This window comes from Rhynchophorus ferrugineus, unplaced genomic scaffold, assembly GCF_030347505.1.
Source record: "Rhynchophorus ferrugineus isolate W39M unplaced genomic scaffold, kcgeb_rfMv2 rfM5, whole genome shotgun sequence".
Classification (NCBI taxonomy): Eukaryota; Metazoa; Arthropoda; class Insecta; order Coleoptera; family Curculionidae; genus Rhynchophorus; species Rhynchophorus ferrugineus.
Genome location: NW_027472584.1, coordinates 26,550,497 through 26,577,484, shown reverse-complemented (window position 1 = coordinate 26,577,484; position 26,988 = coordinate 26,550,497). Strand labels below are relative to the sequence as shown.

Below are 26,988 nucleotides of genomic sequence, written 5' to 3'. Positions count from 1 at the left end.
TCTGTTTTAATGAACCAGTTGTAATACATTTTTCATGTGATGATGGCTTATTTTCTGCTGGAGCAACCATGAAGTAGATAACTAAGCGATACTCGTTGATTAACATTAGACCTAATAATATTATATTTTAATATTAAATAATTCTCGAACACGAGGTATCGTCCCAAAAAAGTGTAAACTCGATTTACTACTGGCATTCATTGTCTCAGAGTTGATCATATTGATTCCTAAAGGGGAGTAGTGGCAAAGCACATTTAAAAAAACATCCCAGCCCTAGTGAGCCCTTTGAGCACTACATTATTATTATGTATGAGATTTGGATCTATCACCATGATCATGAATCATAATAATAGCCTGGGGGGTGATGTGAACTCGGTACTTCGATTTCGAAAGAAAAAAAAAACTGTTTTACAGGATAATAAAATAATTTTCATCAATATAACACACTTACGTCACATACCTAAAAAATAATCGCTGTAGACAATGAATAAAAATAGGAGTTTTTGTAACATCCATCCGATTTACCAAATTTAGCTCCCTCTGATTTCTTGATACTCGTATATCTCGAAAAACCCACGCCCGAAAATTAATTTCACTCTTTTTTTTAGCTCTATGTATAGATATACGTAACCATAAAACAGTGTTTTTATAATTAAACGACAAAATTTATTGAACTATCTAGTTTATTATTTACGAACAGCTTAGTTTTTTATTTCTTTAATTATACAACGTATTGTATAATATATAAAAAAGAGAAAAATATTTTTTGTTTTTCTTTTAATCTGTTACGCCACTGATACTTTTACATATTTTAAGAAAACATCATACCTTTAAGTCGTAAACAGGTATCAAGCTGTAACTGAAGGATTTTTAATTGGGAAAAGAGGATTGTTCTCATTATCCTTATTCTAAGGTACAAGACGATCCTTGTAATATTCATTTCATCAAAGAGATATAAAGCATTGCATCTTATAATTCTCCTCTCATGTGTTTCGTAAAACAATATAAACAATGGGTATTTATAAATTAGTTTATGCAGATATGATTTCTTAGAGGGCTTTGTCGATCGTATTATTTGATTATTCTTACACTCCGATTGTAAATCGGTTTTGTTTTCTGCTAATTACATTTAATGCGTTTCAAAATTTGATTTTTCAAATACCATAGAGGTAAACCTAATATTGTTTTATTGGTGGGGTGACTGAAGAAAATACAGTAACTAAGTAATACTACTGTAAGTGGATTCTCGGGGAACCTTGCTCTGCACTTACCCAGGATAAGTCCTTTAGAGGATTTATCCAAAGTCAATATTCAGATAATTTTAATTTTAAATCAGCCGGTCTCGATAATCACACAAAAGTAATTTTATTCGGAATTGCCGGTAATCTTTGGTGTTTTATTTTTTTCAATCGTCTTCCTGTCTTGTTTAAGTAAATAACATTAATTGCAAATAAGGGTGTAGTAAATGAAATAAAACTCGGTAGTTGTTTGTATATTTTTCAAATTATAATTAAAACCACAAAACAAAACAATATAACAAAAAATATTTTATCACACATCACTTTATTCACAAATACAGTTACATCTAGCACATGTTATAGTGACACATTTTCTTATGTATATTGAATATACCGTCTTACAGACACAATTCATAAGTTTTTTTTTTGTAATTAACAATCTTTGGTATAAAGAAGTCAACATTCATCTGACTAACTGACTATATCAAAGCTTTTGAATACTATTTACCTAGAAGGGTAGTTTTTATTTTGAGCAACAGTTATGTTTAAATTGGTTGGGTTGTCAACAATACACAACCAATGTTCTATAGTTCTACGTTAATACTTGAATGCATAAAACGGAAATAGATCCGAAATATGGTAGAATATGTGGGTATATGCTTAGCCTAAAATATTTTTGAAATTATTTGTTCGGTGCCCTATTTTTTTTTCGAAAAAAAAAATAGTGAAATAAAAATACACTAATCTTAAAAAATAAGATCAATACTGAACTTTTTTGAAAATATTTGTTCGTAAATATATAAAGTTAGAAGTTGGACTTCATTTTTATGCTCCAGGAATAAAAAATATGATTGGCACCTAACGTTCCTTAAAGCAAGTGTTTATTATTGTCTTAAATGTATCTAAATGAATGTATCATTTAATCACGTTCACTATGGTGATATTGACCGGACTGGTTATCGTACAAAGACATTTTCAGTCTTTTGCATTTAGCTCGGCGGTTTTTAAACCAGAATTGCACGTTTTTTGGTTCAAGTCTCGGAAACTTTTGCCTATAAGCCATACAGTTTAACTCCTCGGTATATTTAATGATTAAATTATGAGAGGGGTGAGTATTGAGGGCGAACCATTGTTCCAGTCTTGGAACCTCCGTTACTGGATCGATAAACGTCCTGTTTCTTTTTCGTCTCTCGTCAACAGTTAAACTAGACATACTAAGTGCGCTGGAACAGCTCGAAGATACTGAATGAGATAAACTGGGAATGTATTGGCTCATGTACATTATATTATGGCTAAACATAGTGTTTGGGACCAAGGGAAATCCAGACGAGAGCCTGTCCAGGCTTTCTTGGGAACGTGGAATGAGTTGAGCGCTGAAATCTGGGGACAACCGGTGCGAAATTGACCTACTGGGTGACGTGGTAGCATCGTCGTAGTGGCTCTTGTTATCGTCTTCTATTTCCCGGTCCTCGTCTTCGTGAAACATAACTTTGTTATTGTTGATGCGGTCGCCAGAAGAATAATTCACGGGCTCGTCTTTAGGTTCCACTTTACACTTCTCAATCTATTTAAGAATAAAAGAACATTATTTTCTGAAAGGAATTCTTCCGCGGTTAGTTTTACCTACTTGTATGTCAGGTGCTGGCGATGCGGAAGTGACGGTCTTCGGACTAGCCTCTCTGGAAGTGGATTTTCTTGTGGTGGTGAGAGATAGCGGGGCTGATGGGCTGGGCGAATGAGTTTCCGTAAGTTCTTCGTCTTCTATATCCGAACCCATATTAGAGAACTCATCTGACGTGTTGCAATTTTGAGGTCCCCTACGGAGCAAGTTGTTTTTCAATCGCGACTCCGAATTTAAATAGCCGTCGCCTAATAGGAAACCACCGTTGGTCGGGCTGTGGTTAGAGAAACCGTTAACAGGAAGATGCAGATTGGGATTTATGTTTCGGATTTCAGCTCGTTTCTGCGCAGCTCTGGCGTTCTTGAACCAGTACACTACGTTGTTGATATCGAGTGGCTTCCGACCACGTCTCGAGTCCAAACTGTTCAACTCCTTAACGTATTGCTGAATTTGTTGTCGGCTAGGGTGCTGATTCTCCGTGAACCATCGCTGAAGTTTCGGTAACTCTAGTTCCGGATCGAAACTGGTCCTCATACGGGTTTTCTGTGTGGGAAATTGATTGTGAACCGTTTGTATGGCTGGGTGATTGCTTTCGGGCATCGATCTTTCCAAAGGTGGCGTTGGCTGAGTCGACATCGCGTACTGGTTGGTGTAAGACGGTATAAACTGCGACCTGGACGCTGGTATTTGAGAGTTTACTTGAGCGGACCACCACATGTCGAACTTTCGTCGGGTTTCTTCGGATATTTCCGGGTAACCGGCCGGCTGTTGATTATTTCGACATAACTGAGATAAAATCATCTGGAAAAATAAAACGGTGATAGGTACCTTGTTACATATCGGCTTATACAATTTATTCTACTATATAACGCATTACTCAGTAAGTTTCCGGTCTATTTTTATTCACTGTTTTGAAAATAACAAAACAAAAAGTCGTGTCACCGTAACCAAATAATATACTGCCCTATATATCGATATTTTCTTCAAAGTATCGATAGTTGTAAATCGGAGTATCGATCTTTTAGTTGCAAAGTAAACTATCGATATTAAAAATCTAGGGTTTCCGATAGAGAGTATCGAACTTTTGTTTCGGTATTTCCCCCATTAGGATATGAAGTGAATTTGGCGTGGAAAAATAGGGCTGGAGCGTGAAACATTTCGATACGTGTATCATCTGTGTGATTTGGTATTATCGACATTTTGTGGTCGTCGATATCTTGATATCAAAATCGATATTGTTTATCGACGATTTTAAAGGTTTATTTTTTATTCTCCGATATAAATGACGAACTGTTGTCTTCCATGTGATAAACTGGCAATTCACTGAATTGTTATATATCATTATTTTATTAGTTATAAAAACTAGTAAAAAAATAATGCACCTGTTTGAGAAATATTTCCAATAAGATTAACGAAAGACCGAGTCTGGTTCCATTCAGACAGAAAAGCCAGCTTATCTAAAGCCGTTAAGGAAAGAAAATAATATGCGAACAGTATATTAGCAAATGTTTGTATCCCCATATTCAGGGAGAGAGATTAGAAAGCTCCACGCAGGCGGATTTATCTTTGGTTCACTTACATTCAACTGAAAATGCGTGAACATTTTGATTTATATGCGCTCGCTTTTTAACTTATTCCGAAAAAGCATTTACTTCAACCCTCACACCCTTGTACACTCGGCTTTGTATTTTTTTGCCTTTGATTTCATTTAAAATCTAAACCCTAGATATTATACAGGAGGATTATTATTGTTTCCCAGTTACCCAATTAAAATTTTGCGGGTGTACTTAACAGGTCGATGGAAAAGTCCCCGGCCTACCATAGTAAAACACATTTTTTGGTAAAATTAGTATTTTTTATTCAACATAATTCCCTTCAAGGGCGATACACTGATTATAGCGACCCTCTAACGTTTTCTATACCATTGTTGTAGTACGATTTGTCCTTTATTTTAAAATAGGCCTCAGTTTCAGCGATCACCTCTTCATTCGATGAAAATTTCTTCCCAGCGAGCATTCTTTTGAGATCTGAAAAGAACAGGAAATAGTCGCTGGGGGCCTGATACGGAGATGAGGAAGCAATTCAAAGCCCAATTCATGGATTCTTGCCATCGTTTTAAGTAACTTGTGACACGGTGAATTGTCTTGGTGAAGCAGCACTTTCTTTTTCTTCAAATGCGGGCGTTTTTCAGCGATTTCGTCCTTCAAACGGTTCAATAACGCTATGTAATAGTCGCTGTTAATGGTCCTTCCTTTTTCAAGGCAGTCAATGAAAATTATTCCATGCGCATCTCAAAATACAGACCCCATAACCTTGCCAGGCAACTGTTGCGTTTTCCCACGCTTTGGAGCGGGTTCATCGTGCGCAGATCACTCGGATGATTGTCTATTGGACTTCGGAGTGAAATAATGGGGCCATATTTCATCCATTGTTACATATCGACGCAAAAACTCGGGTTTATTACGCACTGCTCCGAATGATCAATTCGTCGTTGTTTTTGGTCAAAAGTGAGCTCGCGCGGACCCACTTTGCTTTCTCATACTCAAATATTCGTCAATCAAGTAAACAATAATATGATGTACACGTTCAGTTGATATCTTTAGAGTGTCTGTTATTTCATTCAATTTCAATTTAAATTATTTTGTGGATTTTTTTAATGTTTTCGTCGGTAACAACCTCTTTTGGGCGTCCACTGCGTTCGCCGCCTTCGGTGCTCATTTTACCACATCTAATCTTAGCATACCAATCCTTGATGGTTGATTTGCCTGGGGCAGTGTCCGGAAACTCGGCATCAAGCCAAGTTTTTGCTTCAACTGTATTTTTTCCCTTCAAAAAGCGATATTTTATCAATACACGAAATTTATTTTTATCCATTTTTTTACAATAAGAAAAGTTGCTTCACTCAAGATGCTATAATTCACAAATTAATGATCCGACAGCTGTAAAATTTATACACGCATCTGTTGAGGGTTAGGGCTAACTAAAAAACATATGGATTTAATTCTAGTAGCGCCATCTATGTGGCAGGCCGGGGACTTTTCAATTAACCTGTTAATCGCTAGATGTATAACTTAATTTTTACAGGTTTTTCAACGAATTTATTTCGTCTATGAAAGAAAAACACGCATCTGTCATCATCCGTTAGATGTTTTAAACTGTTTATACAGTAACACGCGTTGCACAGACCGGACCAAATGGTGGTTGGATGGACATAAGTCAGGTGAATATTCACTGCTTGTTTTCTTGTCCAAGTCTGATCGAATTCATCCGCTTCATGTCTCTCCAGATGAAGAGAAACTTTTCTTAAATGGACATTCTGTCTTGGCATTCATGTTTTGGGTTTACAGTGTTCTATATATTAATTTTAAGTCCCCATCCATGGCAGAGTAATCAAGGGAAGATGTACGTTATTGTTGATATAGCTGAGCTATCAGATCTTGATACATTTGCTTTGACTCATGAAATTTGTATCTACAAATTTGTTTGTACCGATAATTGATTATTGATCAGTCTTCTGGACTAACCCATGACTTTTGCGTTTGGAGTTGTCATAATAGATGCCAGTTACAATATTAAAAAAAACTCGTTTTATATCTTTACTAATGAGTTGTAAACATCTGGAAACAGTTGATTCATCAACTGGTAAGCTATATGAAAGTTATTTGAAAGTTTGAGCTGAGACACTGTTAAATTGTTGAAATCAAAAGTGGCAATTGGGATATGATGAAGCAGCAACTCCATACGTTTCTGAAAGTGTTTGATGGGCTTCGACAACATATTTCTTGAAATGAAAAAACAAGAGTAAAGAATGTCGAAAATAAAGTGTTATTTCATGCGGAGAAATGTCAAAACCATCGAATTCGACAGTTAGGTTAGGGTGTTTAATATTCTATTTAAAACATTTGCAATGTCTTTTCTAAATAATTATTTTCAGCTGGAAGAAACAACCTGTAAAAATTAAGCGAAACACGTAATACGTAAAATATTTGTTTGGTTAGATTATAATGGAATCACATCTTACAAGACGTGGAAAATAGCTGTGAAATCTTTCCGTGTTCTTATTATAATTCGAAATGCTGTATTAATAAGGTAGCTAGAGCGGAGACTACAAAGCATAAACAAAATACTTGTGAGAACCGGCATCACTACGTCTCCTAGGGAGAAGCGGTTATGAATCACATCTTAAGAATTAAATGGCAACGAATGTATTAAGGGTGCAGAGAATAGCAGTAACCTCGCTTTTAATAAGATTATGTAGCATTATTTCTTGGAATTAATAAGATCAAAAGCCTTTTGCGTGGCATACGACGCGGCATCGCTAGTATGATCCCTGTTTCGAAATTACAATGCATTTTAGAGTGTTTTTTAATTAAGAAGGAATACATGCCCTGTGTCTATCAGGTGTGTCGGTAATTATTTTCCGGTTTTTGTTAATTTGTTAATATTTACCTCCAAACTACGCAAGATATCTTCCGCCAAAAAAATAACAGCTTCATAGATTTATTTATGTAGGCTTGTAAATTAATTTTAACGGATTTATAGCAGGTGATACTGTGTGTTAAATCACATTTGTAACCAACTTCATGTTGGAGCGTCACTTTTTGTTTGTCATTTCGTCGAAGTGTGAACAAAAAATGTTTTCGGTGTGTTAAAAATGTCTGAATTTGTACCGAGTAAAACGTATTTTCGGGAAGTTTTACTTAGATTTGAAGGAAAAAGCGACTGAAGGTCATCGAATGCCGTGGATTTGTGTGAATTTCAACATGTGAATACTGATTTTGGCGTTTTAAAAGCGATGACTTTAACACCGAAGACAAAGATCGTCCTGGACAGCCAAAAGACAAATATTTGAAGACATTACTTATTGATGATCAATGTAAAATGCAAAAAGGATATGCAGACAGTAACACAAGAAACCATTTACAATCGCTGAAATGCATGGCAATGAACCAAAGGTTTGGATATTTTGTGCTGAATGATTTTAAATCGAGAGAAATTTGAAGGTGTTTGGTTTTTGCATAGTATTTTTACTGGCGACTACACCACGTGGCGATATACATTAACATCCACGACTCCAAGCAACTTGGCGCTGAATTTAACGGGGATCGCCCTCAATTACAATTGAAGCGTTTGAACTATGTTAGATTATGAACCAACAATGTTATTCTTCAGCATTATAATGCTCGACAACATGTTGCAAAACTGGTGAAAACATACTTCGAAACATTAACATGGGAAGCGCCGTATTCTCCACACCTTGCTCCATTTGATTACTACTTGTTCCGACATATGACTCGCAACCTGTGTGACCAGCGCTTCATTTCTTATGAGGATACCAAAAAACATAACACAAACTCAAAAACAATCGGCGGAAAAGGTGGATGTGAATCGAGTCGCAATTTGTGAATGATTACAACCCCTGGGAAGACGGGTACCACATGAAATAAATGACGTGCAGTTAGAAAAATCGAAAAACCGTCAGTGGAATGCCGTTTCAAAGGTATAAAAGGTATGAATTAACTATTGAAACCTGGAGAAAGAGTTAATACTCATGGATATCCACAACAAATGTTCAATTTAAACTGTGCATTGATCGAAAAACGTCCACGACACGCTCAAAGACATGGTAAATCAAAAACAGTTAAAGAATTGTTGAAAAATTGTTGATTTTTGTACACACGTCATCTAAATTTGTGACGTCAAAACGTCGCAATGTTGCCACTTCAACTTTGAGTTTTAGTTTATTTTATCTTTGACCTATATCAAAATTCTAATCTAAATAAAATAATGAAACAAAAATACTGTTATCAAATATAATTCATTTTAATATTATGGTAAATTTAAAAACTACAGTTAATTATACAGCCACAATAGTTTATAGGTTAGAGTTATAACCTATTATCACTATTGCTCTCAAAAATTTTGCATAAGTCTGACAACCGGACAACTTTGGCCTTAAGACATTATTGTGTCTCTTTTTAACTAGAATAAAATGAGAAGGAAAATATTGCCTGGTTCTAAAACGAATTTACAAATTACGGCAGGCAATACATTAAACATCTTGATGACGTATGTAAAAAAAGCGTTGAATAGACTATACGTATATATTCGTTGGAAATAACATGTTTTCCTTGGCGGAAAGGAATTACCGACACACTTGGTGTATAAAACTTAACAAGCTATACTTACTTCGTCTAATGGACAACCGGAAGAAATCAGGATGCTGTGCGATTGAAGTAAAAGGTATTTTAGTAGTTTGTCTTTGATATCGGTTAGCGAACCAGGCTTCCCGCGAAACACTTGGATCCTTAAGGTAGCTACAGTCGATAATTCTCCTAGTATATCTCCAACGGTGACCAGGGGATCATCGGATATTTGATCGAAGTTTAAAGCTTTCCAATTTTTAATCAACACGGAACCCTTGGCGGCGGCAGCACTTTCTGCCGAGTAGCCCAGGCGAGATAAAGCGGCTTGAACTAAGTTGTGAAACGGCGTCCCGATCGGAATGATGACGTAGGTGTCCGTTTCAATAAGGGGACGCCGCCTCCAGATACCGTGCTGAACTCGATTGTCGTCCAAAACCGAGATTGTCTCAACGATGCAATGGACTGGTATCGATTTGCCTGCAAAGAAAAAAAAAGAATACGTTCAGTAGTGTGACTTAATGAAGAGGGCTTACGAATTTGAAGGATGCCAACCCTCCAAATGTCATCTTTTATGTAAAACGGAAATAAGACGGCCCCGCATTGGATCACGCCATTAACTGTCATTTGTGGATGCTATCAATTGATCTGTCTTTCTTTCTTATCATTCGTTCGCTTTTCCGCTTACGAAACCTTCCGTAAGCAGTGGCGTTACTGTCCCATTTCTGTTATTTTACAATCGCGTAGATTATTAGGTGACTTACCCTTCCTCAATCCTAATTAATTCATGTATATTTTTTATTAATAATTTTTATTTTTTGGTAAAGTAAATATTTCTTCTTTATTTAAAAGAAGGAATCTGTGTTAAGTACAATAATGAAATGTTACTAGTTTCTAGGGACTTTAGAGTTATGTAGTTGTCAGATAGAGAAGTGTCAGTCAATAGAGAAACCACGTTGTACGTTGTTGTTGTTTGTTATTGTATATAGATTAATTCATCAGTTCGTTTATATAGAGTCTTCAACTGTTTAGACAGGTGTATTGAGTAAAGCTCTATTTGTTAAAACTAATCTCATTATATCAATTAATAACCGTAAAATCTCAATATATTTCGTTTTGCAATTTTATTTCCGGAAACAAAATAAAAAGCTGTTATTAATAAATATTTTCAATCGGCTTTTAGGTATATTGGTAAGCTAAAATCACTAAACTCACTAAAAATTAAAAAATAATCAAACTTAGATTTTAAACACAAAAAAAAACGTTTTAAAATAAAATATGTACATAACAATCGTTGTAATAACTAAATAAAAATAAACAAAAAACTTATTTAACCTATCTATTAGACGTATTTTATATTCTACTATATACACACAATTTACCTTACTACCTACCTTTTTTATTTTTAGTGAGTTCCTTATTTATTTTTTGAAGTCGGTTCAATTTTTTGTTAAAAATATTATATTTTTCCCTTTTTAGTATTACATTTTTACTGAAAAAATTAGGCAGTTATTTTATCAAGTATTACAATGAATATTCCAATTAAAAGTACAGTCTGTATGAGGAAAAGTAGCAATAAAGAAACGATGATTATAAATAAGGAATCTTCAGCACCCGAGGTCCGTTACCTAGTCTAGATAATCCAACAAATATTCCAATCAAACTAGAACAAAAAAAACCTGCAACCCCCGTTGAGACTCGAAGCTGCGACTTCCACGTGTTAGCATATCGTTCTAACCATCACACGAAACAAACGGTTCAAAAAGATATTCTTGCGGCGCCTCAATATCATAGGGTTTGCGCTTAAAAATCAAATTGAATGATATTTGCACTAAATTGCTTCCGATTTTTCATCACATCAGCTTAGAAATAATATTATAAACAAATATCTGATTATTTTAAATAAAAAATATGTGAAAACTTGGTACGTGCCTTTGAAATTTGAGCGTCTTCCTTGATTTACAAGGAAAATGGAGCACTATCGAAAATGTGCAAAGATCCTTACTGCGAAAAATTAAAGGTTTTAGTTTATATGGTTAATGATTCGTAAAGTAAATAATATTTTTCTAGTCGTTTAATACAGTTAACTAAATTGTCAAGAAACGTGTCTTATTATGAGGAACATGTAGACTAAACAAAAAAACATAAATACTATATTATTAGTATATTTATTTTAGTAATTTTGTCACTTTCTTTCCTTTTATGTATTCTTTAAAAATTAATAAATACTTAGTAAAAATAATATGGTGATTTTTATTTCACTTGAAAAAAATACCTAAAATATCCCCTTAATGTAAGATCGACGTTGATATTCGCCACACCCCTGTGAGGGAATTGTTATGGTAAGTTCTCAAATGACTTTAGGTTTATCTCCTCATTGCCCAACCACATTTTAATTCTTCATTGTCAAAATGTATGATCAATTTACGGCCCTGAGACAGAAAAGTAATTAATGATGATCTTAATAGATTGAATGTTTACGTTTTTCGGTAGGTTTGAGTAAAAGTTGTGCGAGAATTGTTTCTAACTAAATTTGTTCAATAAGTTTTGTCGTTAGATAAGAAGATTTACGATTTTAGGTTCCCCATGTAGTGTTTCCTGTTCTGCTTATTTTCCTAGTGATTCTTACATTCAGCTATTTTTTTTTGCTTTACCGGTTTTAAGACAATTTTCGACCAACTTTAACTCTTACTTTACTTTATAACTTTACTTTACTCCTCAAAAACTGTCAATAGTCACACACGACTATTTGGTTTCTTGGTTTGACTCAGGATTATCGTAGCTGATTCAAGTCACATACATAATAATGAAGTAACTTTATTTTCAAACTGTTTATAAAAATTAAATAAAAATTAAAAAATAGACGCCCAGAAAACTGGTAGAACTTATTGATATCGGAAAGATCAAAAGACAGAGTAGGACTCTGACTAAAATCATCAAAGTCACTTAGATGAATGTCAAAAAAATAATAATAAGAAGAAAAGAAAATTTAACGTAATAAATAAATTAAATCTTCCATTTGAAATAAAATGTTTGAAAGCTGATTAAAAGTTAAGAATCTGTATACATTTTTATATTATATGCTTGCATGTATCTTGATCAGGGGTTTACGTATTGGTGAAAATGCGAAATATCAATATTAAACAACCTAACCTAACTGTTAAATTATTTGGTTTTGACATTTATTACGTAAGATAACTGTTTTCCATTTTGTACTATTGAGTTATTCAGTGTATACAATGATTTTCAAGACTTATTTGACGAAAACTCTTAAAGGACATTCATATAGCTTAGCGTTTGATGAATCAAACTATCTCCAGATGTTTATAAACGACGTGAAAGATTTTGTGACCCAAAAAAGGCATGAGTTAGTCCAGAAGAACCATTCACATCGAAAACTGAAGCGATAAATCATTTCCATAAAGTCCGTCCGTACAGATGGTGCTTCAAATGAATGAAAATGTTACAGTAGAATATCTATTGACGTCAGTTCGACAAATTGCGATGATGTGCAGTTGTAAAAAAGGCCAGAAATATTTAGTAATAGACTCTTGCTTGACAATGCCCGGTTAATACGTTGCAAGAGTTGCAAATAGTTACTCACCAGACATGGCTCCTTCTGATTACGATTTAAATGATCAGAATAACGGCAAGCACCTTTCAAAAACTAAATTATAGTCTATTTATTTTTTTTTGTACATACGTGATCAAGATGTTTAATGTATTACCTGCCGCTAGTAATTTTGTTTTAGAATTAGACAATATTTTCCTTCTCATTTTATTCTAGTTAAAATGAGACATAATGCTGTCTGATTAGTTCGAACACGTAAAGGAATGAGCCAGTCAAAGTCGTCCGGTTTGCAGACGTACGCAAAATTCTTGAAAGCAATAGTGATAAGAGGTGATAACTCTAACGTATAAACTATTGTGACTGTATAATTAAGTCTAGTTTTTATATATACTATAATGTTATAAATTATATTTGATGACAATATTTTTGTTTAATTATTTTAATTAGATTAGAATTTTGTTTTTTTTTATATATATTTTAAAGTCTCCTTTTACCAACTATGGGTTTATCTGGATTGGGCCTAAAGTTTAAATTTGGCTCCGAACCACGGTCCTCAGCATTAAGCCTACCGACTAGCGAGTGACCAACTTTAGAAATTATCCCAGAAGACATCCGGTCTTACCCAGCCTGGTTACTGGCGTGACTGGGATAATTTTCCTTGTCGGATTTTACACTCTTGCCTAGAACATTCACAAATTTTAATCAATCACAAACATAAATTTACGATCATGCCCTAGCAGGATTCGAACCCGCGGCTGTCGCAACAGTAGGAGGACCGTCCCATCGCCTTTACCACTGCGCCACCAAACCGGCTAGAATTTTGTTGTATGTCAAAGCCAAACTTAACTAAAACTTAGAGTTGATTCGGTAACATTGCGACGTTTTGACGTCACAAATTTAGATGATGTATGTGGAAAATAACTTTGAATATACTATATATTATTTCTATTGTACAAATCCTCTGCTGACCTTATAAGTGTACATGAAACTTCACGCAGGTTCATAAAAAGTAATATCATATTGAAAAACATAAAACTCTAGATTCGTCGTAGATCAGAACTTTCTTGATCAACCTGTGAACTGACTGTATATATCATTATAATAATATCTATCATTAGGAAAAAATAATCTAACACCTAACATAGTATAATTGGATCGCATTTAATGAAACTAGTTTCTAAATTGTTAGCTGTTAATAGGTATCACTTGTTTATGTTAATTACAATTGAATGCAAAAAAAAACAAATTTGCGTCACTGAATATGTGGCTAGGCCGGTCGATTAGCCTGATTTAAAATAGATATAATTTTATTTCAAACGACAAAGACTCAAAGTGCATTTTACCGAGACCAATCCTGTCCGTTAATAATAATCCATTTAAATTAAAAATTGATGTTCATCTATTCGAATTTGTCTTAAAAATTGATGGCGTCCCCGTAATAAAAATCCAAAGCCGCCCCAGCTTTTTTTCTCTTGCTCCAAGGTAAGCAGAGGATCGAGTCTTATTTCTTTAATTCCTCTACGGATAATATACAGAACGACGATCTTTTGTCCAGGTATTAGAAAAGAATACGATTTGTCTTGATCTGGATCTACTCAGACCGCCGCTCATTCTTATACATCCAGTTCTGTTGCTGGGGGTTTTATATTTTGTACATATTTTCTTGTCATTGTCCCATTAATTTTTTTTAAGTTAAAAAATAGGGTTCAGATAAATTACTGGAAAAGCCTACTTAGATTTTTTTTCATAGATAATGTAATTTGTTATATAGTAGGTGATTTATGCGTGTATTTTGATAATTTTCCATCACTGACAGTGATCGAATCATCGATAACAGGTCAATTGAAAAGTCCCCGGCCTACCATAGTGAAACACATTGTTTGGCAAATTTTTTTTATTCAACATAATTCCTTTCAAGGGTAATACACTGATTATAGCTACACTCCAACTTTTCGATACCGTTTTTGTAGTACGATTTGTTCTTTGCTTCAAAATAGGCCTTAGTTTCGGCGACCACCTCTTCATTCGACGAAAATTTTCTTCCCAACGAACATTCTTCTGAGAACCTAGAACAGGAAATAGTCGCTGGGAGAATACAGTGAATAAGGAAGCAATTCGAAGCCCAATTCATGGATTTTTGCCATCGTTTTCACTGACTCGTGACACGGTGCATTATCTTGGTGAAGCAGCACTTAATTTTTCATTAAATTAATTGTTATTTTTCGGCGATTTCGTCCTTCAAACGGTCCAATAACGCTATGTAATACTCGCTGTTGATGATCCTTCCTTTTCCAAGCTAATCAATGAAAATTATTCCATGCCTATCCCAAAATACAGACGCCATAACCTTACCAGCCGACTGTTGCGTTTTCCCACGCGTTGGAGCAGGTTCATCGTGTGCACTCCACTCGGATGACTGTCGGTTGGACTTCGGAGTGAAATGATGGAGGCATGTTTCATCCATTATCACATATCGACGCAAAAACTCATTGTTACTCACGAAAACATTTTTTAAATGTTTTCGTGAGTAACAACCTCTTTTGGGCGTCCACTGCGTTCGCCGACTTCGGTGCTCATTTCACCATGTCTAAACTTAGCATACCAATCCTTGATGGTTGATGTTCCTGATGGAGTGTCCGAAAACTCGGCATCAGCAAAAGTTGCTTCACTTAAAATGCTATAATTCACAAAGTAATGATCCGACAGCTGTCAAATTTATACACGCATCTTTTAAGGCTTAGGGCTAACTAAAAAAATATGACTCTTTAGGCCACCACGCATTCATGTACAGCAAGTTTAAAGGTTGGCATTGCCGGTGGATTGGTACCATGCGGTTCACGGCTATAAAAGACCACCACGACGACGACACGCTTTCTTTTCGTTTCACTACCCCCTTCTAACAGTACCACTTCCACAGCACTAACGTTCTTCCTTTACCTTAACCTAACATCCTGTCAATTCTCCCGTCGACCACATGTATCGTTTAATATCCCAATAAACCAGTATTTTTTCAATCAGTGTTTTTAGTTCTTGTGCAAATTCCTTCCAAAAATAGTAGTGAGTGAACGGACAAACAATCGCATCGACAGCCACACATTTCGACCGACCGACCAGACGAACATTCCTACAGATTTAATTCTAGTAGCGCCATCTATATGTCAGGCCGGGAACTTTTGAATTGACCTGTTAATACAGCTACTGGACAAGACGCAGGATATCAGAAAATTAAAGCGCACTAAACCACTCGAATTTGTTTAGTGTATAAGTGTATGTTTAATTTTTGTTTAAGTGGTTTAGTTTTATTTTAATTTCGGAAATACATACTGATGTATTAATCCCGTACTCGCCTTGCTCGTGTATTAATGCAAGTACAACAGAACAGCAGTAATTAATTAATTTGTAAATTAATAAGTAATTAATAAAAAAATAATAAAATACCGAGGATCTTGAATATAGGGGTGGAATAAAGGAAAGCTGTGATAAGACGAACAGTTATTATAGTAGGTCTTATTATTTATAAGGTTGCAGTATCGATTAGGCGAGAAGAACAAAGACCCGGAGGGCAATATGAGCCCCCAGTTAAGACGATGGTCAGCCGGCCTGGATTAAAGCAGCTGGGATTAGCGGCTAGTGGACTATGGAGCGCGCGGTGAGCCGTGGGATTAGGTCTTGGTCCGGATCCCTCAGATTTGCCGTGGCGCGCGCGAGAGAGAGAGAGAGAGAGAGAGCGGAGTCAGAACGCGGGCCGCAGCATCTGCATCGTAAGACCGTCCGAACGGGTCTTAATAAAAGGAAAATAAGTCTGTCGACTTACAATACCTCAGAGGCCTTTGTTTGGCAGGCCGTGCGCTCTAAGCTCTCAACTAATCCCGAGAAGCTCCCGAAAACCCCACCTCCCCACCGTACCCCCGCCGCCTTACGCTAAAGCTCCGTAATATGCAGAAACCTTCTTAACCTAACAAGATTAGCATAGACAGGGCAGGCCAGCGAATCTAATTCCTCGTGTGGGTTTATTAGTTGATGTCGGGACTTTCCGTTGTCGTCTTCATGCCACTTCCACTTTACTGTTGTTATAGTTGCTTATAGATTCTACCGAGGATCCCTTTAATCCACTATTATTTATCGATCACATACATTTCGTCAAAACATTCCAAAAACTAACCCATTCGTTAAATGTAACTTGTTGTACATTTTTTAAAGTTATTATTTAATTATTACATTGTTACTAGTCGTTTCCGACTCACCTACAATTTGCCTTTATGATAAGTTACATGTAGGAATATAACTAAAAGGTCCCATCGGCCCTATTTCAGTTTCTGATGAAATAATGTTTATACATGTCACTGCTGTATTTTCTACTATATGCACCTCACTACACAACACTACACAAGATCAAATGGTTTGATTCTTTTGAGTCTGTGCCCTGCTCTGGTAGTATACAAAAGTTGCAATACTTCAATATTCTCATGAGAATGGAGTCTTTCCTCATGCCCCATTACAATTCTCTTGATTTCTTGGTTGACTGTGGGTATCTGAAGGTCTCGATGTAGGACCTTGTTTTGAAAAATTTGTATTTTGTTTATGTTACTCTTTGCTGAACATCTCCATAATTGAACTCCCTATGTCCAAATAGGTTTCAGTATTTGCTTGTATAATAGCTATTTATTACGTACTATATGTATAATTGTGTAATTTTCTTCCAATTAGCCAATAAATTTTCCTATATTTCAATTCCAGTTCTTTTCTTTTCTTCTTTATATGTTCCTTCCAGCGAAGTTTTGCATCAAGATTCATTCCGAGATATTTAGCGTTGTTGCTATATGGAATGATAATATTATTTAATGCTATTGGTGCTTGTACGTTCTGATTGTAGCTGAACAGTACAGGTATATAACTGTACTGAACTGTACTATGACTTTGGTTTGTTATTGTAATGTTTAAATATCGATAAATGTTACCAAAAAAATGTAACATGAGTCTTAACGAAAATATTAGGCTAATTTGTCAATTCAAGATAATTTAATTAATTTCCCCATTAAATTTATTATACTCCTCAAATGTACGTACAATTTTCAATAACTGGCAACGTTGCAAATTCAAATCCGATGATTCTCCAGAATTAGGCTCTTGTCTCTGGGATATCCCAGCGTATTTAGAGCAAAGCAGAATTACGCCAGTTTAAAAATAATTAAATTAAATTAAATTAAATACCTGTCATATAGTCCTTCCAATAAAACAGTTAATGCACGTCATTAACATCGTCGTTGCCATATTCAGTTTATAAAACCTTTTAAACTCAGAGCCTTTTTCTTTCTCATTTTGCTAATTAGAATTAGTATATTTAAAAAGAGACAGGATGAAGTCCGATGCGTCCGAACATGTAACCAAATTGGTCTGTAAGATATTCTTGCTCTTAAGAATTTCTGATGAGAAGAATATACACAAATTCAGAAGTAGGAACATTTTTACCAAAATTGGAATCCCAACCTTAACAAATGAGTGAATAGTGAAATAGCTCTATATGTTCAACAAGGTGTGATTTTGATGACATACGCTCACATAGAGGACATCGAGTTGTATTTATCTGTCCTTTTATTTTTGCAGGGTCAATTTTGCAGGAGGAACCTGTCCGTCGGTAAAATAAACGAACGAACATATATCATTAGAGGAATGGACAATGGGTTCACCTTTGTACTTAAATGAATGCCTCTGGTGTCAATCTATTAGGCCGAAGACGTTCATTGTGTAGCTGTTCTGTAGTTCTATTTAACTGATAATTACCTGTTGGTTCTCCAAAATGTAGCATTTTATCTTAATATACACACAACAATAAATAATGTATGTCATCGTGTTATTTTTATGATTCAATATAATACTGTAACTTAATACACACTATATAATGTAAAACATACCATATCCCATGAAAGGGCTAAGTCAGCAAATATCTACGAGGTTAGATGAATACATTCGTGTTATTGATATCAAGTTCAATTTAGCTTAATCAGTTAAAGACAGCACGTTTTTATATTACCTTTAATCTTTTAATATTACGTATATTAAATCAACCAGTTGAAATCAAAAATATCTTGTAGAGACATTGAGGCATGTCGAATTTTACATCGTGGAATAATGGTCTACAAAATATCCAGAAATATAATTGTTGAACACGGGCGGGGTGCCAGCAGCGCCAACTAGAACCCGATAACGAATAGCTGGCAACCCCGAGACGATTATCTGGGATATTATGGAAGGGTATTTCCAATGATTCAGTAACCGACCATCGTTTGGTTTAGACACATACACACACATATATATATATATATATATATATATATATATATATATATATATATATATATATATATATATATATATATATATTTATCCATGCCCAGCGTACTCACCAGACATAGCGCCTATTGACATGGCACACATTTAAAAATTGCTGAAGAAGTGCGAAAATTAATCGATCGATGACAGAAATATGTTAAAAAGTAAAAAGTCGTAGATAACGATGAAAATAATGTTGTTTAAAATATATTGTGCGAATGTTTCTCAATTAACGTAGAAAAAATGATCAGAACAGACGCAAACACCTAACACAATATTGATTAATAAATTATTTTAGCGAAAACGTTATAATAGCGCTTCGGATGCATCTCATTTTCCGCCATCTAAATTTGGGGTCGGCCTGTGTAGGTCTTAAGATTTTCAAATCTTAAGAACTCGAGCATTTTAATCCGCATCACAAATCTAACATGAAATCGTATTAGCGAGAACAGAGATGAAGTACGGTCTGTAGTAAACAGAATTGCGGGTTCAAACGCCTTTTAACTGTATGAGAGCCACATTGTTACCGACTGTCAACTCTTTATAAGTTGTGAGAATTAAAACTTAGGACTAACAAGTTTTAAGCTAATAAGAAAATGGATAGAAATAAGCTGTGCTCTTAAGACGCTTTGGCCTTGTTTGGCAACAGTTACAGTATTACCGAATGGACCTACTTTCCTGAATCTCGTTGCTTTTACTTCATTGAAGTTTATACCAGTTTATTAACATTTTTATTTAGCGTGCATAATTGCGATGCATTATCAATAAAATATGTATGAAAAAGTTGACAAAACCATCCTAAATTTGCTAATAATTTAATTAAATTATATTAATCACTTAGCAGTTTACAAAACACCTCAAATATTAATAGTGGCTACTCATAGTGACGACCAACCTGCGTTCGGTAAACTTCGGCAGTTCTCGTCTTATTCTGCGACGTTATCATTGAAGAAAAATGCGGAAAAATATCGATATATTGGCGAACAAAACATTTTGATACTTATTTCTAACAACATGGATATGTCTTCATTCCAACCCTATAATTCACGTAAGATTCACTTGATGACTGGGGAGGAGAAATTCTAAAACAAAAGTTCGATAGTATCCTCGGTTTTTAATACCGATATTTGAATTTACACCTAAAAGTTCGATAACCTCATTTACAACTATCGATATTTCTATTGATAAATGTATGAAAAAGTTGATAAAACCATCCTAAATTTGCTAATAATTTTATTAAATTATATTAATCACTTAGCAGTTTACAAAACACCTCAAATATTAATAGTGGCTACTCATAGTGACGACCAACCTGCGTTCGGTAAACTTCGGCTGTTCTCGTCTTATTCTGCGACGTTATCATTGAAGAAAAATGCGGAAAAATATCGATATATTGGCGAACAAAACATTTTGATACTTATTTCTAGCAACATGGATATGTCTTCACTCCAACCCTATAATTCACGTAAGATTCACTTGATGACTGGGGAGGAGAAATCCCAAAACAAAAGTTCGATAGTCTCCTCGGTTTTTAATATCGATATTTGAATTTACACCTAAAAGTTCGATAACCTCATTTACAACTATCGATATTTCTATTGATAACTATTATGAGATTATATTAAAGGACCAGAAGCATTTAAAACTCCTCATTAATATATCCTATTGTGAATATGTAACCGCAGATATATAGTCTGTTCAAAGTTATTTTGTACATACGTCATTTAAATTTGTGACATCAAAACGTCGCAATGTTGCCGCATCAACTCCGAGTTTAGCTTTGACATACAACAAAATTCTAATCTAAACAAAATAATTGAACAAAAATGTTATTAAATATAATTTATTTTAGCATAGTACATTTAAAAACTACAGTTAATGATACAGCACCAATAGTTAATAGGAAATAGTTATAACCTCTTATCACTAACGTTTTCAAGAATTTTACGTATGTCTGACAACCGGACAACTTTGACAGGCTCATTCGTTTACGTATTCGAAATAATCACACAACATTGTGTCTCTTTTTAACTAGAATAAAATGAGAAGGAAAATATTGTCTGATTCTGAAACGAATTTACAAATTACAGCCGGCAATATATTAAACACCTTGATGACGTATGTACAAGAAAAACTTTGAATGGACTATACATGTATTTATACAGAAAGTAAAAATAAATTAGATTTCTTACCGTACATTTTGTTGTTTTTTATATAATACAAATTATTCTAAAATTAAATATTTTTATAAAAAGCTCTTGGTATTATATTTAATATATTGTAGAAGATGACGCTTGTACCAACTTAACTTAGATTTAAAGGGATTAAGTTTTAAATAAAAGAATATATATTCTTTAAATATAACAGTTCAATTGAAAAGTCCCCGGCCTGACACATAGATGGCGCCACTAGAATTAAATACATGATTTTTAGTTAGCGCTAACTCTCAAAATATGCGTGTATAAATTTGACAGCTGTCGGATCATTAGTTTGTGAACTATAGCATTTTGAGTGAAGCAACTTTTAGTTGTCGTGTATTGATAAAATATTGCTTTTTGAAGGGAAAAAATACAGTTGAGGCAAAAACTTGGTTTGATGTCGAGTTTCCGGACACTGCCCCAGGAAAATTAACCAACAAAGATTGCTATGCTAAGTTTAGGCGTAGTGGTACGATGGTAACTAACGATGGTAAAAATCAACGAATTGGACTTCGAATTGCTTCCTCATCCACCGTATTCTCCATATCTGGCCCCAGCGACTATTTCCTGTTCTCAGATCTCAAAAGAATGCCCGCTGGGAAGACATTTTCGTCGAATGAAGGGGTGATAGCCGAAACTTAGGCCTATTTTGAAGCAAAGGACAAATCGTACTTCAAAAATGGTATCGAAAAGTTGGAGGGTCGCTATAATCAGAGTATCACTCTTGAAGGGAATTAGGTTGAATAAAAAAACTAATTTTGCGAAAAAAATGTGTTTTACTATGGTAGGCCGGGGACTCTTCAATTGACCTGTTACATATAATTACCAAGGACTGACAACGTGACTGAAATTAATCATTTTAGGGCGCATGTCAAGAGATCCTATGACTAGACTCTTAGAAAATATTATCCCTTTGACAGTACAACCGCCACCTCTAAAACATTGTATTGAAATATTGAAACTAGATATTGAATGAATTATTTAATCAGATATTATACTTTAATCTCTTGAACTGTAAAATACTCATGAATGCAAGCTGATGCCAGCCTGTAACCGAACTTACTAGACAAGATGGAATTTCGCACGTGTTCTAATAAAGGGGTTTTATGGGATTGCCGACTGGTGCTATCGAACCAAATCCTCCTCTACCTCTACTACTGGAGTAAAGATCGCGAACTGTTTGTCTAGACCATCAAAGAAAAGATGAAAGAACAATTCGACAAACAGGCACGCACTGTCGTCGTTAAGGATTTGCCGATATCGAGGTGGTTTTTCTGTACCGGGCACGTTCGTTAAACTTCTGCCGGTTTCACGCGTTTCTCTTTTAAAAATCAGTTGACTGTTAACTAACGAAGACCTTTAACGATTAAAGGACTCATAGAGTCGTCCACTTTATATAAAATTTGTCTTTCGACAGATTCTTATTTCGAAGGAAAAAGAAACAAAAGAACGTCTTAAAGTAAGCGGATTTTTAGGTAACAAGCCATATAAATTAATAAGAAAGTTACGGGTAAAAAGGAATGCAAAGCAAAGTATCGCATTGGCGAAGACTTAATTATTCTTTGATCGGCTAGTCTGGGTCTTCAGATTGATGTTTCAGGATGTTGCTTTAACTGGAAACCCTCAAATGCCCTCTCTGTCTCTTAATTAATTCGAATTTGGTTTAGATTATAATATGCAAAAAAAAAACGCTAGAATGAATAAATCAAGTTTTAAGTTACCGTAAAATAAGTAAGGTTTCTACAAAATCACATATTATACGTGTGTAAATTGATTGTTCAATAAGTTTAGTCGCTTAATAAGAAAACACGATTTTTGTTTAGTTTATAAATTATTATTTAATATAATATTCATATATTTTTTGGGTTTAGCCACAAGTCAGGGGAAGCTAAATCTGACGAGTAGGGTGGATATTTCAATTTAATGACTTTAGCACATTTTTGCATAGATATATCTGCATAAGGTTGTAGAAATTTTGAGTTTCGTCGAAATGACAAAAACCTAATTATATCACTTGAAGGATGCTCGAATCCTCAAATTACCAAAATACCTCGGTATACTTCTCGATGGTAGGTTAAATTGGAAACATCATGTTAGACAAAAACCAGAGCAGATTAGACTTGGAAAGTCAACCAACTATACTGGTTAGCCGGAATATATTTACAACTTGACCTAAAATCAAAGAAATTGGTTTATCAGTCAATCATAAAACCAATTTAGAACTATGGGGTGCAAATATGGGGTTGCACTAAAATATTAAACCAAGTAGTAATCCAACGCAGGCCAAAACAAAGTTTTGCGATTAAATACTAATGTATATGACTTTTCAATTGACCTGTTAAATCACAGTAATGTGAAAGCAATACAATTACTGGACAACACGCAGGAGATTAAACCAAGTAGTAATCCAACGCAGGCCAAAACAAAGTTCTGCGATTAATTACCAATGTATATTACTACGTAACCAACGAAGAGCTGCACGATGAGCTCGAAATCAAATAAATATACGAAGTACTCCAAGATTTCGCCTTAAAACATGAAATAAAGTTACTAACAGGTGAATTGACAAGTCCCCGGTCTACCATAGTAAAACACATTTTTTTGGCAAAATGAGTTTTTTTATTCAACATAATTCCCTTCAAGGGTGATTATAGAGACCCTCATATAACTGTCGATTGGACTTCAGAGTGAAATGATGGAGCCATGTTTCATCCATTGTCACATATCGACGACATATATATATTTATTTATCTATTCCAGAAGGGAATACTGAGGAAGAGTCATCAAAAAAATCAGATAAAATCATTTTTATCCAATGAGATGTTTTCGTCTACTTGAGCTCTTTAATGATGAATTATTTGACATGCAATAATAATGTCATTTCAGTAGAAAAAAAAACACGAACTCTGATTGAACGAACAACAATATTTACTTAATTAAAATTGACGCATACATATATAAAATATGAAAGCAATCGTCTACGAATATTACTATTGGCAATATAAATATGATGAAATCGGATTTCTAATTTTGAACAGATAGTTCCTTTAACCATATCCCTTCTACTGACAAAGGGGTATCGCGCTAGAGCGTGTCCTCCTGTATATGACTGATAACGCACATGAGTAGCTTAGACTTTAATCCAGGATTCATTAAATATTAACGATATCAAGTTACAATTATCTTTTTTCTCGGGCATGGGTGGTGGGGGATAGAGTAGTTTCGATATTTCCTATAAGATAGCTTTAAACTAGCGTATCTCTTTTAATATGTATTGAATGAAGCCATATAAGCCGTAAAACATTCTAAACATATATTTTATTTTGGGTTTTCCATCTGAAGAAAAAAATTCATCAAGAGGTGAACTTTCTATTGTCAAGAGTAGCATTCACCGTATCGCCCAGATCTTGCCCTGTGTAAAGTTCAAATCAATGTTAACAATTATTAAACAACCTAACATATCATAATTGTTAAATTCAATGATTTTTAATGACTTTTTCTACACAAAATAATGAAGTTCAAGACTTATCAGTATGAAAACCCAGTTCAAACTCGGAATGTAGGCAAGGGATTAAGATGCAGTACATAATTGGTTAGCTAAATAAAATTAATAACATGTCAATTTAGTTTGGTAATTGACGTTTTTATTGTATGCATACATTCATTGAGAACCAAATTTAGCGAAGGTCTTTATTTTTTCTTTTGTTTTGGTATTTTTAATTCTTTGTAAAAACAAATGGTGAGTTTGTTCATAGAGTATTCCAGTTTTTTATTTCTAATTTCATTTCATTTATTATTTTATATTTATTTATCTAGTGATTCTATCTATTCATATCTTTCCCACAATTTTTAAATTGCTGTAAATGAAAGATAATAGTTTTATGGTTGCAATTATGAAGTATAAACTATATCTATTTCATAAGAAATAAATAGATGCCAAAGTGGTCAAAGTAACTAATGCAAAGTTATGAATTATTGATAATTTTAAACATATATAAACGCCATTGAAAGTGGTTCCTGCTGGCTCTTGGTGGTGGTGAATCTAGTGTGTTTGCCTTTGGCTTTTTCCCTTGTGTGCATTGTACGTTCATCATATGTTAGTCGGAGTTAGGAGAAGTACGTGCACAACAGCAAGAGTGTTGCTTAATTATTTGTTTGAGATTTTGACTTCGCCCTAGCGAGGTCTATTAGTCCTAATGGCAGGATCTTGTGCGTCTTCTTCCGTTGATCTGATTGCATGTCCGTTATTGTTGGTGTTAGGGTAGAAGGTGGTAAAACGCCTGTTACTTTCCTTTGGTACCATGTGCACATGTCATACTTCATCCTAACATATTTATGATTGCTATCGCTATAATCTGTTGTATGTTATCACTGTCCGTCATTGTTATTGACTATCACTTTCATTGTCTGGTATTGATACTTAGTACCATTACTTATCGGTACTATGATTCAACAGCAGAATTATTTACCCATATTATTAGTTCTATATTATACAAATTATCAGGCATATAAGTTAATTTTAAAGGATTTAAAACAGATGATGTTACTGCGTATTAATTTGCATCGAGTAAATTTGTAACCAACTTCATTTTGAAGTATTAATAAAAGACGTCAACCATGCTCCATCAATTTCAACATGCGAATACTGATATCGACCTTTTAAAAGTGGTGATTTTGACACCGAAGAAAAAGAGCGTTTTGGACAGCCAAACGACTAGGATTTGGGGGCATTTTTCGATGAAACCATCATTGGGGATCGCTATTGACCACAACTGATGCGTTTGAGCCGAGCGCTGTGCGAAAAACGACCAGAATACGAGCAAAGACACAACAATGTTATTCTTTAGCATGATAACGTTGGACCACATGTTGCAAAACCGCTGAAAACATACTTGGAAACAATAAAATAGGTAGCTCCGTACTCTGCAGATCTTGTTCCTTCTGATTACTACTTGCTCCGACATATGAGTCGTCAACCGTCTGAGCAGCGCTTCACTCCTTATGAAGACACAAAAAATGATGGATCGATTCTTGGATAGCTTCAAAAGATAAATAGTCCTTTCGAGATGGAATCCGTACATTGCCTAAAAGATGAGAAAAAGAAGGACAATACCTTCACTTCAGTAGAGCTTCAAAGTTTCCAGGACTCTAAGAAGCAAAGGTGTTTTTGTCGGGCCAGATATTAGACGGTTTTTGATTGACGTACCATGAGGAATCCTCAAAAAGAAAGGTGGATTTCTAACGAGGTCATAGATACATTTTTAGATAATCATAAAGAATTCTAAAAGCATTTCAATGTTTAGGTTGACTAATGAGTCTAAAAGTACATTTTCTTCATTATCATTTAAAACATAAAACATATTAGGGGACATTAAAATGGGAAGCGCCGTATTCTCCAGACCTTGCTCCTTCTGATTACTAGTTGTCCCGACATATGTCGTGACCTGTCTGCGTCGATTCGTAGATAACCTCAAAAAATACATCGCCCTTTCGAGATAGGATCTGTAAATTTTCTAAAAGATGAGAAAAAGAAGGACAAGACCTTGACTTCAATAAAGCTTCAAAGTTTCCAGGACTCTAAGAAGCGTTAGACATTAGATTTATTTTAACGAGGTCATAGAGAAATGTTTAGACAATCGTAAATACACTCACTATAAACAAATCGTTGACATAATTCTAAATTTCATCTTTTGGTTGATTAATGAGTATGAAAGTAAATTAACTTCATTTCCATTAAAACATAAAACAAATTAGGGAACATTAAAATGGGAAGCGCCGTACTATCCAGACTTTACTCCTTCTGATCACTAGTGGTTCCGATATATGGGTCGTGGATTGTCTGAGCAGCGCTTCACTTTTTATGAAGACACCAAAAATGGGTCGATTC

General features: G+C 34.6%; 1 protein-coding gene across 1 annotated transcript in view; it reads right to left on the bottom strand.

The window, feature by feature from the left end:
- Positions 1–1,484: 1,484 nt before the first annotated feature.
- Positions 1,485–26,988, bottom strand: part of dve (SATB1_N and homeodomain domain-containing protein dve) — a 37,941-nt gene continuing 12,437 nt past the window's right edge. The window contains exons 3-5 of the mRNA XM_076405838.1: positions 9,049–9,482; positions 2,866–3,660; positions 1,485–2,802 (exon numbers count right to left, since the gene is read on the bottom strand). Of these exons, the coding sequence (XP_076261953.1) occupies positions 2,158–2,802; positions 2,866–3,660; positions 9,049–9,482 (1,874 nt within the window). The 3' untranslated portion in view covers positions 1,485–2,157. The remainder of the gene's footprint in view (positions 2,803–2,865; positions 3,661–9,048; positions 9,483–26,988) is intronic.